The sequence below is a fragment of the Tauraco erythrolophus genome, chromosome 25, assembly GCF_009769465.1.
Source record: "Tauraco erythrolophus isolate bTauEry1 chromosome 25, bTauEry1.pri, whole genome shotgun sequence".
Lineage (NCBI taxonomy): Eukaryota > Metazoa > Chordata > Aves > Musophagiformes > Musophagidae > Tauraco > Tauraco erythrolophus.
The window spans coordinates 1,460,137-1,473,840 of record NC_141489.1 but is presented as its reverse complement, the minus strand read 5'-3'; the positions used below and the strand labels follow the sequence as shown (position 1 = coordinate 1,473,840).

The 13,704-nt window shown below is 48.1% G+C and overlaps 1 protein-coding gene across 1 annotated transcript; it reads right to left on the bottom strand.

Moving 5' to 3' along the window:
* On the bottom strand, positions 1 to 13,620 carry MED1 (mediator complex subunit 1). The gene is made up of 17 exons (XM_086626561.1): positions 13,593 to 13,620; positions 11,629 to 11,735; positions 10,736 to 10,814; positions 10,234 to 10,288; positions 9,977 to 10,109; positions 9,181 to 9,209; positions 8,728 to 8,799; positions 8,348 to 8,422; positions 7,699 to 7,772; positions 7,230 to 7,319; positions 6,444 to 6,555; positions 5,997 to 6,121; positions 5,678 to 5,796; positions 4,873 to 5,074; positions 4,605 to 4,700; positions 4,392 to 4,497; positions 1 to 3,525 (listed from the first exon to the last, which is right to left on the bottom strand). The coding sequence occupies exons 1-17, from the start codon at positions 13,618 to 13,620 to the stop codon at positions 279 to 281; spliced, it is 4,749 nt and encodes a 1,582-aa protein (XP_086482687.1). The 3' UTR covers positions 1 to 278.
* Between the last annotated feature and the right edge of the window lie 84 nt (positions 13,621 to 13,704).

The window sequence follows — 13,704 nt, the reverse complement described above, 5'->3', positions numbered from 1 at the left end:
ATCGACTCCAACGGGGCTGTTAATACTCATAAACTGAGGATGAGTGGAAGCGCCCGCAGGATGAAGGCCACCGTCAGGAGCCCGGCTTGCCCAAGGAGCTGCTGGCACTCACGCTTTCTGTTCACACTTTGGAGATCCTTGGAAACACCTTTTTTTTCCTCTTCAAACACACCCTGTAAGAGTCCGCGCGGCAGGTTCCCAGTGAATGGTTCCTGCTTTTCCACCTCCAGAACCCGCAGGTCCGGCGTACAGCGCGTCTTTCAAAGACACTGAGAAAATTAATTGCCAATTAGAGCAACATCCATGAGATCGTCGTCTTCTTCCCCGATCAGGAACTCCGGGCTGGCCCGGGACGGTCGCTCGGCCGAAAGGATAGCGCTGCTCGTCATGGAGAGAGACTGCTCAGCGGAGATCGGGGACTTGGACCAGCTCTCCGGCTTCATGCCGTGAGATTTCTTCTTGTCTCTGTCTTTATCTCGATCCCGATCTCTGTCCCGGTCTTTGTCTTTCACTTTTTTCTTCTCTTTTTTGTGCTTCTTGTGTTTTTCTGAGCTATATTCAGGCAAAGGCCTGATGCCATCGTCAGAGCTGGGGCTGTTCTGGTAGGATTTCTCCGCTATGGAAGAGCCCGACTCGCTCTCGCTGTCTATGTTCTGGGGAGTGTACGCCGGTGACTTGCTGTGGCTGGGGGAGCAGCGCTCGTGTTTCGGAGTAGATCCGCTGATGAGAGGCGACCCGTAGCTTTTGGAAGAAGCCATCTGAGGCCTTAGGCTGTCCCCACCTCCTTCCCCAGGTTTCTGCAAGGTTACTTTGGCTTTAATGCTAGGGGAACCACCATCATGTTTGCTGATGATAATTTTGGCCACTCCGGTGCTTCCGACGTTTTTGGAATCTGACGTCTTCTTGGAAGAGTCAACAGATCCTCCAGAAACAGATACTTTAGATTTCTCTTTGTCACTCTTCTCACGTTTGCCCTGGAACTCACCTCCAGACATATTGTGTTTGGAGGACATAGTATGGCTTGAGGAATTGGAACTTGGCCCCATTTGTCCATCCATTGGGTCATCTCCACCAGGCCCGCTAGTGACAACCCCATGTTTCAGTTTGTCGATGACGGCAGTCAGAGATGGCTTCTTGTTTCTGCTTGGAGACTTGCCTTTGGAACTTCCATGCTGGTTTTGAGACGAAGACATGGAAGAACCACTAGATGAAAAGGAAGAGGACGATGAGGTCGAAGAATTTGATGAAGGAGGTGGTTTCTGTGACATAGACCCAGAGGATCCCATTCCTGAAGAGGATTTCATACTCGAGCTTGAGCTAGTCCCGGACATATGGGAGCCTCCGGAGCCTGAACTGATAGGTGACTTTGCTTTAGATGATGGGGGAGTACCGGGGACAGGTTTCATGGGAGAAGCAAGCTTGTCAGAACCGCCCGAGGGTCTAGAATGAGATGGAGAGATGTTTGGTTTGCTCATGGAAGGGTTCATAAGTGACGATGGCTTTCCTTGAGGTTTCATTTTGGTACTTCCAGAACCGCTGCTGAGGCCATGTTTGGTGATAGGGGAGGATCCAGGCTTTCCCACAGACTGAGCTGAGCTTTTGGACTGACCTGAACTTGAGCCACCTTGGCTTGAGTAGAGGCTGCTGCTCATTTTTGAGCCAGAAGACCCTTCTGATTTGCTTTTAATCTTGCCTGAGGTTGAAGAGGAGGAAGAAGAGGAGGAGGAGGAAGAATGGCTATGATGGCTTTTGCTGCTGGAGGAGGTGACAGAGCCACTACTTGTATACTGGCCATGTGAAGACGGTTTGCCAACAGTCACTGTTCCTTTTGGGATCTGAATGGTTATTTTTGGAATAGGAGGAGTAGCTACACCGGGAGGAGTCTGAGACCTGCCTGAACTCCCAGGAGATTTGGACCCACCTGTGCTTGCTGGCGGGGTGAAAGGCCTGTTGGATGAACTGTGAGATGGAGATTTCCCATCTGTCTCCTGCTTCTTCCGCTTTGGAAGTTTCTCTTTACTTTTACCATCGCTGGACGGCGTTCGGCTGCGCTTCCCCGGCTTCCCGTCAACGCCGGGACCTGCCATGTTACCTCCAGAGCCATTGCCTTCCTTTGCCCGTTTCTGAGACTTTTCTTTTCCCAAATCCCCTGCATTCAGTAAAGGGCTCTGACCTCCACTGTGATGCTCCATGATGTCAGAGGACCCCAGCGCTTTGCTTGCAGCTGCAATAATACTAAAATCTACCGTGTCAGACTGATTGCTCCCCTTAAATTTATTTTCCCCCCCGTCAGCCCCCAAGACTTGCACCCCCAAAGTAGTTAGAGCCTGGGACGCGTAGCCCTTGAAATCGTCAGTGTCTCCACTCTGACTGCTCTCATCAAAGTACTCCTCCCCAAAGCCACTCTGACTCTGACTGTTCAGCAAGTCGGGATTGAAATCTACTCCGTCTGGGAAAAAATGGTTTGAAGAATCGCTGTTGGGGCTCACAGCAGCGTCTGCTATCAGGTCTGCCGGATCCGTGTACGGGTTCTCACTATTGTTCGTCTGAAAAACATCGGGGTCAAAGAGGGCACTTTGTGAATGTCCTGAACTAGAAGAGTCTCTTACTGGAGTACCAATGGGCGGGCAGTCCTCATTAGTGGTGGGAAGCTTGGAAGCCTCCTCTGCTATATCCGAAAGGATATCAGTAACATCGGCTCCGATGCTGTCCGAACTGGAGAGTCGAACCATTCTCTGAATACTGGGCTGCGGGTGAGGTATAGGCTGTGGGTATGTAGTAGGAGGAGTGCTGCACTGGCTGGGGGCTGGAGTAATATGAGGGGTGTCCAGGGTATCTGCAGTCATGTTGACATCAAAAATGGGATTCTGGGAGTCAACATCCATTGAAAAGAGCTCCCTCTGGAAATCATCCTCAGTCTGATGCTTGGGCTTGTCGGCCGGCATGCGGGATTTTTTTTTCTTTTGCTTATTCCCCCCAGGGCCCATTTCCATTCTAGGGGAGCCAGAGGAAGAGTTCTGCCTTTCGAGAGGGCTGCTCCCATAGAGAGTGGAGAAATCCTGAGGGGGATTCTCTTTAAGAAGGTTCATGAGCATGGGGTGGTTCTTGGTGTTGCTTGCTGGTGAGGATACTGGTGGTGGTGTGTGGTGGGGTGGGGTTGGACTTGAGCCAATGGTAGACCCCACATTCCCTGTGATCTGCAACAAACTAGTGAGAATAGGGTTCTGAGACACTTTGCTGAAGTCCTCCCCATGGCCCACTGAGTCATGCCTCTCTTTCATGCTTATGCTCATGTTAAACAAAGTAGTGATGGGCCCCCCAGGAAAAGTGTTTGTTGGGGTAGTGGTACCACTCATTGGGTTGCTGCCTGTGGTCATGCCATACCCTGGGCTGCTGGTTGGGGGAAGGTTTTTCTTCACCATATCTTCTACTGTCTCTGCAATGAGGGACAAGGCTGGTGTGTCTGCTTGAATCGTTTCTGCTTTTCTACGAATTGCTCTCATGGTGACAGGAATGGACATACATCTGCAAGACACAAGACCAAGGGTTCAGCACGCGTGTCACTGTCCTACAGCAACGGTCACCGAAGATGTTTTAACAACTTTGTCAGACGTAAAGCAAGCAGTAAGGCTCTTGGGCACAAGAGAGCAACAGGTCCAGGCACCGTAAATGCCCTCCTGTTCTGCTCATATTTACACTTATCCCATCATGCTTATCCAGCCACGAGACAACTGTGCCTTTATGTGCTGCCTTGCAATCACAAAGGGAGAATTAATCAATCAATTAACTCTAATAACTCATAGGTGACAGATCATGATCTTGCAGTTGAAGCACAGGATGCGATCTAGGTTGTTACTCTGGTTCTGCCAGAAAACACTTTTGTTTAAGCTTGGCAAACCTAATTTCCTGCAACCCTGTAAAAATCCATGATAATGCCACATTCTACTCAAGGACGACAAGGCTATAACATCCTGAAAGAAAAAAAAATAGCTATTCTCACTCAAAAAGTCTGTACTGTGCCCTGTTAACGTTCTGCAGTGTTCTGAATGGTGGCTGGAGTGGAGGAACCTCGATAAAAGGTGTCAATTAAAACCTGTGTAAATGCAGGGGAGCTCTTCCACATTTTACAAGAGTTAGAAAGCAACCAACTACAGGAGAAGGCACAAACAGGCAGGCACCTGCGGCATGCACCCAAACATGAGTAGCTACAGTTCAGTGTCTGGAAAGGAATTTTCAAGAGGGCTCCAAGCTCTCCGCTCTTCCAAAAAACCACTCCCAAAACTCACCCACAGACAGAACGGCTCCGAAAGCGCTAGGATAAGGATGAGAGAGATACAAGAGTCCATCCATATGATTTGGAGTGCACGGTGGCACAAAAAAGTCCAGCTTACCTTTGAACAACTTTGGCTATGAAATCATCGGTACAGATCAGAGCATCGGAGAGCCCTTTGTACAGCTTACAGTTCACGTGAGTAGAGTCTTGCACATCCATTACCACTAAGAGAGAGAAAACATTGGGAAGAGATCAAAATCCTGGTTACAGTGGAAGAAAACCCTGCCATCCTCCCCATAAACACACTGATGCTTTTCCTGAGTCCACTTACCACACACCAGGGAGTCATTCACGGGATGCTGAAAGGACACACTAAAACAGGAGTCAGAGAGAGGACAAACTTCAAACTGCAGGATCCCAGGAGAATCTGAAAGACAAGGGAACTGTTAAATTAGGGAACACAGGAGATGAACCAGAGGCACCAGCTCAATACCCCATACAGAAGAAAAGGAAAAAGGAAAGCAGCACAGGCCTCATTGCTTATTCCTACATCTGGGAAAATGATCGAGACACTATATCCCGCCTGGTGTGGCACTCACCTTCTTTTAAAACTGTTCGCTTGACACAGCTGCCGATCAGGGTGTTGTACGCCACCTGATGTCTGATCAAACTGAGGATGAGAGGAACGCGGCCAGGGTGCTGGAAGGCGATTTTACTAATCAGAGTTCCTTGAAGGCTTCTTCCATCTGGGAGAGGAGCATCTTTGTTCAGAAAGTAACAGTGCTGCTGTCCTGGAAGAGCCTGACAAACAATTTCTGCTTTACTCCAACTACTGCTGGGTACAAGGCAATAACAGACATCTAGGAAGGAAAGGGCAGGCCCCAGATCCAACTGATGCCAAGCCACCTTTCTGGCTGAAAATGACAAATAATGAAGACACTTTCCTTCCAATCTGAACAAGGAAAACACAATTTCAGCTCCTCAGGAGTAGTACTGCTGAACAGTACTCACTGTCCTCACTAAAACAGTTAGACATGGCGTGGCACCCCTTCCGAGGAAAAGAGAAATCCTCCATTCACAAATTTAAGAACAAGGACTTCTCCCAAAGCGATGTGATTCATTCAGCCACACGTTAGAGTCCGAACGAGAGGAAGGGGTAGAACACGGGAAGGCTCAGTCCCACATCTCTGCTGTCATTCCTGCAGCTACACTTCAACAGCAATGGATTTTTCATTATCTAATTTTCCTAATTACTGCGGTCACGTCTATATCTGAATTCTAATGCTTGGATTGTATAGGTTTTGTCTACGAATAAATGTTCCTTTATCCTACTCGAAAGACACAGGAAACACCCCGAACTGCTCCCCTATAAGGACAACATCCCAGTTGTAACAACGTACTTACTGCATAGAAGCGCATGTTGTGGTTTAAAGGAAGAGGATCCGCCTCCTTGGACAATTCAAACTGTGTGATCAGTTCGTACAAGGGTACAAACGTTGGCGGCGTGTCGAACAACGGAATCCCTGAGGGAACACGACGGCACAGAACGACATCACCGGGGCGCCAGAAAGAGACGGCGTTACCATCCAGTAAAGGAAACCTACCCAGGTTGTACTGGAAACAGCACAAACCCTTGAGCAGCTTCTGTGGCACACGGTAAAAATCAGCAGCAGTTGATTAATGAAAACCTAGGGAGTATCTGCCTGACAGATCTGCAACCCACCTGTGCAGCCCTGAAGTTTCTGAATGAAAGCTTGAGATACTGGAATAGGACGCGGGAATTTCAGGAAGAAACAAGCTGGTAAGTCCACGCTGTTGGCACTGGTGATCGACGAGAACGACGGAGTTCTGGAATATGGAGTTAATACAAGATGTTATTAGATGCAGGGCACGACTCTGGCTTCTGCTCTGAACACCAGACACCCACCCTACCGTTTGCTCAAACACAAGCCGGTTGTTAACGTCCTTAAACATTAAGACGTTCCTCAAAAGCACGTGGCACGCCTGAAATACGTATTTCTTGGCTTAAAGACAGCACGTAAGTGCTTTATATAATGCTATGACATCATGCAGTCATCTCCCCACTCCGACTCCAACAGAGGACTGAGTGTTGAGTCTGCCTGTAAGCAGGGACGCCGAGAAAGGCCTGGCAGGCGTGTCCTTTGCTTACCCTTTGCTGTCGACGGGGTGAGAGCCCATAATCAGCGGCGCAATCGGAAGTTTGTACATAGCCATGGTTCCCTCGACTGTTACTGACACGTTCATTCCCAAACATCGAGGAACTGCAAGAGGAGGTAAGGAAAAAACAAACAATGCAAGCTTTGTGAATTAAATATCACTATGGTGGAAACACCTCACTTTCTCCACAACACACAGTTTTCAGCGTTCACCTTTATCACTAAACGAACCACGGCCGAACTCGTTACGGTACCTAACGCTCTGTTTTTCTCTTGCAAGGCAGATCGACCGCGTAATTCTTAAAATATATTCCAAATACATCTGCAAGTTTGTCGTGTGCTCTTTACAAAGCAAAACAAGTAACGATTTTGGACAATTTCACCCTCTTCTTTCCTGAGACCAGCCTCAATTTTAATCGGTGCTTGGTTTTGCCATTTTGGCCAGAGACAGATGTCCACGTACATGAGTATTCCCACAATAAAACAAATGCCATGTTAACAATGAAATCCACCCTAAGGAGAGAGGCTCTGCCTGCAGACTGCCGCCCCACCACCCCTGGTGGCTGTCCAGTTCAAACTCCAGAACAGCCACCAGGTTCAAGAAGATGGTCAACTGAACCAGCATTTGCACATGGGCTTATCCAACCCACGTTCTCTCCAAGTCAGCTTGATTTTCCTGTCTCACGGGGCACAGCAGAGGGGGGCTGGACTGTTGGAATTTTGCTTCCTTCTCTCCTCCAAGCAGCAGCAGCTCATGCCAGCGCCTAAAGCCGACCTACCATTGTTCTCGTGCAAAATAACAGCAGCTCCAGTGCCATCTTCGAATAAATCGTAGGGCGAGACATAATACTTGAGATTCATCAGGAGACCTGTGGGAGAGAAGCTGGTGACCAGGCGCCTTGATGAGACAGGTTAACCCCAGCATTGCCAAGCCCTGTAACCACACAGTACTTGCACTGTAACACAGCGCGGTGCAGAGCTGCGAGGGCACCTCGAAAGGGCTGTCCTCTGCTGTCAACAGAGACACAGACATGGCCACCTGCCACAAAATCACCATGTGTGGCTCTGTCAAGAGAAGCTGGCTTTCTGGATCATGGAGGACTTAATACTCAACCACCCTGTCCCTCTTTTAGTTGGATTAGCATCTTCCACTACTGCCATCGGTTAATGTCAAACTGGTGTCCATAAATGGGATTCTGAAGAAAGTAATTTTTATTTTCTTCTTTTAAAAGTGTTAATCAAAGATACCTCCACTCCTGGGGGTGAGATAGCCAACACTGCCATGAAGAATCTTGTCGAGGGGATTTGCATTGGTGGCTTGCCTGCAAGAGAGGCAATCACAGGTCTGCAACAAGCCAGAGTCATGCTTGAAGCCAAAATTCACACGCTGGTGGCAGTCTAAGATTTTAGCTCAATACACACACTTCTCGGTCACACAGAGCTAGTGATCTTAAACTTCACACTGTTACAGGCAGAACAAAAGCTACTTTACTCTCTACAGCATGGATGGTTTATCCACTGAACCTACAGCAGGGAAAGATGGTCAAACATTTCTCAACTTTTTACTGCAAAACATGTTACCACTAACTCATCTATTTAGGAACTTGTCACCTTCCAGACTTTCTTTCAATTGAATTCTGCAGTTAAAAAAAGTGGTGGTCACAAAGCTCTAAGCAATTTTTCTCTCTCTCTAGATATACACCATTCTCCTGCTAGCACAGGCCTCTACAGCCTCAGTGGTGCATTATTAGCAACAAGGGCAGGCTGTACTGGCACTGATGGGACTCCTCCTGGACACACAACACTTGGCATGATCGGAATCAGTCAACGTAGTGCAGCATGATGAAGTAAGAACAAACTAACAACAAAAATCAACAAACCACACAAATGTCCTTACCAATACATCCCTGCCATTTTTGAGAGATCCAACTCTAAGGACTGCAGCGCTAAGTACATTTTAGTTTTAAGTTTGCTGGGGGGAAAAAAGCACAAAACAACATAAGAAAAATTGAAAGGAACTGTGCAACGAAACCCAACTTGCAGAACTGCTGGCGGACAAGCTGCAGCACCTGCCGTCAGGTTGGGCATTTAGAACCAACTTTTCACTCTGCATTCCCACTTCACACTAAATCCTCCCTACCCACTGGGTGCACATGCAAGCCATGGTGATGAAGTCAGCAGGATCACACATAATCAACATTTAAGCACAGAACTAAAGGCTTGTAGATTTGTTTAACCTTATACATGTGGATGTAAATAAATATATTCTAAACTTACTTGTCTCCTGGCAACTTATACAGGTTCACAAGTCCCCTCAGATGCTTAGAAAACTCATCAAAATTTTTCTCTCTGAAAGGAAGAGGGAGAAAAAGTTAACACGTATTCAAACTCGTAACAGATGAAGTTTTGTTTTGAAAAGTTCTATTATTACAGACACAAGTTGCTCAAGAAAAGACTCGTGCTACATGAAAGCTACAAAACGTGTTCTTTAAATGATCCAGCTTTAATGACGCTGATGAATGTTGTGCTGTGGCTTCCAAGACGTCATGCACAGCAGTCAGAATGGGAAATATCTGAACCAAAGCCAGAAAATCCCCTGGAGAAGTAGAGAGACTTTGTGGGGAAGGAACAGTTAGAAACATTCTGAGTTTCCGGACATAAAATCGCATCGGATCAATACTGCAAAGAGAAGCCCGTCAGAAAACGCAACAAACAACTCTCGTTGCTCACCTCAGATGTTGCACCAATTCTGAACAACTCTGAAAAGGAAAGAACATACAACGATATCAATGTCAAATGCAGCAATTTCAGTCTTTGTGCAGCACAGCAACTGTAAAATATTAGGACAGTAACATTTCTGAGCATCAGCTTTTCATGAGAAGCAACACAACACCCACAGCTACACATTGCTCTGATTCTGGTTGTGTTTGTCAGCCCCCTCCAGGCCAAATTCAAGCCATACTACTTCCTCTTAAATGACTGATTGAAATAAATTTTCAAAATTGTGAAGCCCCTAGGTTGAAAACCTACAACCCAATAGAGAGATATCAAAAATGATCTGTTTTCAGAAGAGTGGCTAGGCCAATGTAAATAGCAAGTTCAAACTGATGCACGTGCAGAAGGCACATGTAAAGCCATTTTCTTTCAGCATTCCACATTTTAGTATTTTCCATTTACAAACCCAAGTTTTGTAAGATAAATTTCCCTATCCTTCCTCCAGGAATGAAATTCTCAGAAACACAGCAATAACTTCCTCAAATAATTTTGCCAGTTATAAAACCACCCAGAGCAAAAGCGAGAGCATCAGTGAAACGCTCCTTGCACACATACATCTATCAGACTAACCCACAAGAAGGACCACTCCACGGAGGCTTTGACTTTCCATGAGAACAAGCAGCAAAGGTGTAACGCCAGGTCGGGCAGAACATTAAATGTAATCTGCTTCCTCTGCTCACACAAAAGGGAGCCAAAATGGCAGCTCCAAAATCACAAAGGTGTTACCCTCATCTCTGTCAGCGATACGTACCACGGGGTTTTCTCCATGGTGAGCCACCTTGACGTCACACAGCAGCCCTGTAGGATCTAACTGGACTTCCACGTAGAACATGTCTGAAGTGATGTAACATTCGGTGCCGTTGGCACTAAGGTGGGATCCAAGGCTGACACACAAACCAAAACAAAACTGCTGTGAGATGCACACAAAACCCAATCAAACCAGCAGCGAGGTTACCATGCGTACGGGTAAACAGGAAAAGCCTCTGCCACAAAATAAAGGAGACCTACCCGTTTTGTCTAGCTATAGACTCTAAGCGGTCTGTCATGGCGGGCAGAGAAGACACTAGATGGAGAGAGCAAAAAACGAGGCTTAGTGACATGATTCCCCAGTTCCCCAGGAGTAAGACATCAGCATTAAAACCAATCTCAACTAGTTATCCCCTCCCATGTCTGCTCACACCTTCGTATATGCAACTACATACGTTATCTGCACTCAAAACACAGGCAGAACAATTTGTGTAGAAAAAAACAAATGTTCTCAGAACTGCAAAGAGAGAGCGGATTTTCTTCCACAAGTGGAATTCGGGTATGGGCATTTACAACAAAAGTAACACAGGCAATCTTGACTGGTCCTGACTGGCACTGAGATAAGCGTGCTTATGTAAAGGTGAGCACTAGGAACAGGGTGAAACGTGCTAGCAACAACCCTGCTTGCTTTTATGGTGTGGAGTATTTCCGTAGCACATCGCCGTTCAGCAGCCTGTGAAGCGCGTGCGCAGAATGTACCAACCTTTCAGTGCCTTCTGCAAAGTCTCCAAGCAGCTCACCAGATGTTGGTGCCCCCCAGAGTTCATCACAACTCGCTTTTCCTTAGTCAGGAAAAAGAAGAAAACGGTCCTTTTTGTGTTATCACTCAGTAAGAGGGAATTATTGCAACTTTTGATCAGTCAAGTGAGGTTTATTTAGGTAATGAAAAGCAGGTTAGATTTCACTCCATAATTACATCCTCATTTTGATTCCTGTAGAACAGTACCCATTTTGGAAGCAGGTGACAAAGGCAGGTCTGGGATTGAATTATTTTCTTTTAAGCAAGTTGCTGATCTGGAAGAACAGACTGTAGCAACTTCTAAACAGGTATAAGCTGAGCGTTATATGAGAGACAACAGAGAAATAACGAGACAGGCAAACTTAACACCACAACACAAGCAGAAGCCTTTGATGTAGCTCCCTCCTGCTCCTCCTTCCCTCCATCTAGAGACCAATATTTCAAACCCATGTTTGACTAAGCCAGCACCAAGTCTCAAATATCACCGAACAGCGAGCAAACTGGCTTACAAGATACAACATCCTGAAACAGCAAGTGCCAGGATGGTCTGGGCTTCTCAGCACTGGATAATCCACAAGTTTGACCCTTTTCCTGGTGCTGAGCTGACAGCTGCCCCATGCCAACTAGGCTGCAGAGGGGGAGGCTGTCCTTAGGGAAGGCAAAGGCACACCAGACAGAAAGGGTACGGACACCACTCCCTCCCCTGCACACCGCGGGGCACAAGAACTGGCACGCCTGAACCACTCTGGCCCAGGAGGAAATCAAGGCTCGAACAAAAGGGAAAGCACTTTGAAGAGATCTAACAATCCAACAGCAAAATTATTAGTAAAGAAACTTCAGATTCCGACAATTCTCACCATGACTTGACGGACCAACTTCATGGTTTCTGTCCAAGGTCTGGTTTGGTTGTACTTTGCATGAAGTCTTTCTAAGAGAGTACTCATCTTATTCAGCTTCTCCGTTTCTGTAAAACAAACCACAGGGCAAAAATCAGAAAAGAAAACAAAATATTGGCAGTTTTACAATTAGAACAGCCTGACAGCTGTAACGAAAACACTTTCAACCTTTAAGCTAAACATGACTTCAAAAAACTTACTGCTGATTTATCCCTGCGACTTTAGGGTTAAGTAAATGTTTAGGATAAATCACAATTTATCAAAACCTAAAGGACCACACAAAATGCCTACGCCAAGCTCCTGTTCTGGGCGGACTCTGAATGACACGGCCCCACCGGGTGAAGTTCTGGCATGACAGGAGTGCATTTCGGGGCACTATTTGAATATATAACAGCAGGGTCAGGAGATGAACCTTCCCTGGGATAGGAAATGGGAAGCATTGAGAACGTTGCGTTAAAGAAGCGAGGTCAAGCTTCATCTCCTGGGTCCCCCTTCGCTCTTCTCTCTCCCAACTCTCCAACTTCTTGTAAAGATCTCCACAGACCCTTCCATCACCAAAAACCTCAACGAAATCGGTCCGACTGCCAGCTGTCACCAATTCTCTGGTCAGACACTTGAAACCTGAGGGCTGGCATCTCCTCGGTGCTGTTCCAGAGCCGGGGCACGGCTCCGTACACCGTGATAACGAAGCAGCAGATGACCGGGGGGGTCATGGATCTCTACCAACCTACTTGGCCTTTACAAAACACCTCTCATATCCCACAGACTCCATTCTACTTACTATGTGTGGCTCTACAAGCTTGTTTCTGTGTACTTTAAAAAGTCCCACTGTTAGGAATAATAACTCCCTACGAGAGAAAAGGAGCAATACACGATCGGTGACTAAGCAAAAAACCACAGTTCAGCTTAAAAAGTTCCCAGATTAAATGGTTCATTTTTTCCCCGCTATCCAGTCAGACACAAGCACAAAAAGAACGCGGGTTTCGGGCGTTCTGTAACTCGGCCTTTTTGTCTCCTTTTGCTACGAGACAGCTTTTCTGCGGTCACGTTTGTCAAAAAAAAACCAGCAGACATCCCTGCCAAAACAAACCCTGCCACTGGCACTGGTGGGTCCAAGGCAAACGGATGCCTATGACATTTTAACAGCCACGCCATGCAACCCTCACCTGCAAAATTTCAAGGGTGAGGGGGCTTTTTTCATTATTGATGCACGTACAGTCCATAGACCCAATCCTGACCCCATCAAATCCAAAAAATGACACAATGCTGACCCCATTAATCCAAAAAAACCAAACGTTTGCCCCTTTCAGACACTTTATACCTCTCTACGTTAGAACCAGCTGAGGGTGAGAGGGACCCGTGGAGGTCTCCCGCTCCAAGCCCCCCGCCCCAGCAGGGCCACCTATGACAGGTTGTCCAGGGCCGTGTCCATAGGGATTTTGGAGCCCTCCAAGGACGGCGACCCCACCACCGCTCTGGGCACCCTGTGGCTGTGCTGGGGCACCCTCAGGGTGAACAACCGTTCCGCGATGCTCAGGCAAAGCCTCCCGCCGGTCAGCCCGCGGCCTCCGGGCCACGCCGGGACGAGCCGCGCTCCCTTCAGAGATTTATGCACGTTGGCACAATCCCCTCCAGCCCGGATTTCAGCAAAGTTGGAGCCTCACGAGAACATTCGCCTTTATTTTCTTCAAAAACGGAACCGCCCCGCAGAGGCCCGGCCGGGGGAGCGAGCCCCGGCACCGGAGACAGCCCGCCACGGTGCCACCGGCCGCAGCTCCGGGTCCGCCTTCTGGGGAGACACCTCAGCCCCAGCCCGACACCGAACCGCGCCGACCACCGCCTCAGCGACCCGCCGTCCCCTCACAGGGCCGGCGGCAGGGGTCTCCTCACGGCGCCGCCAGCCGCGCCCTCCCGGCGGCACTCACCCTCGGCGCCGCCCGGCGCCGCCTTCATGCTGCGGGCGCGGAGGGGCGGCCCGCGGCGGGCCGGCAGCGGAGGAGGGAGCCGCGGCGGGGCCGCTGCGCGCCGCCCTCACAC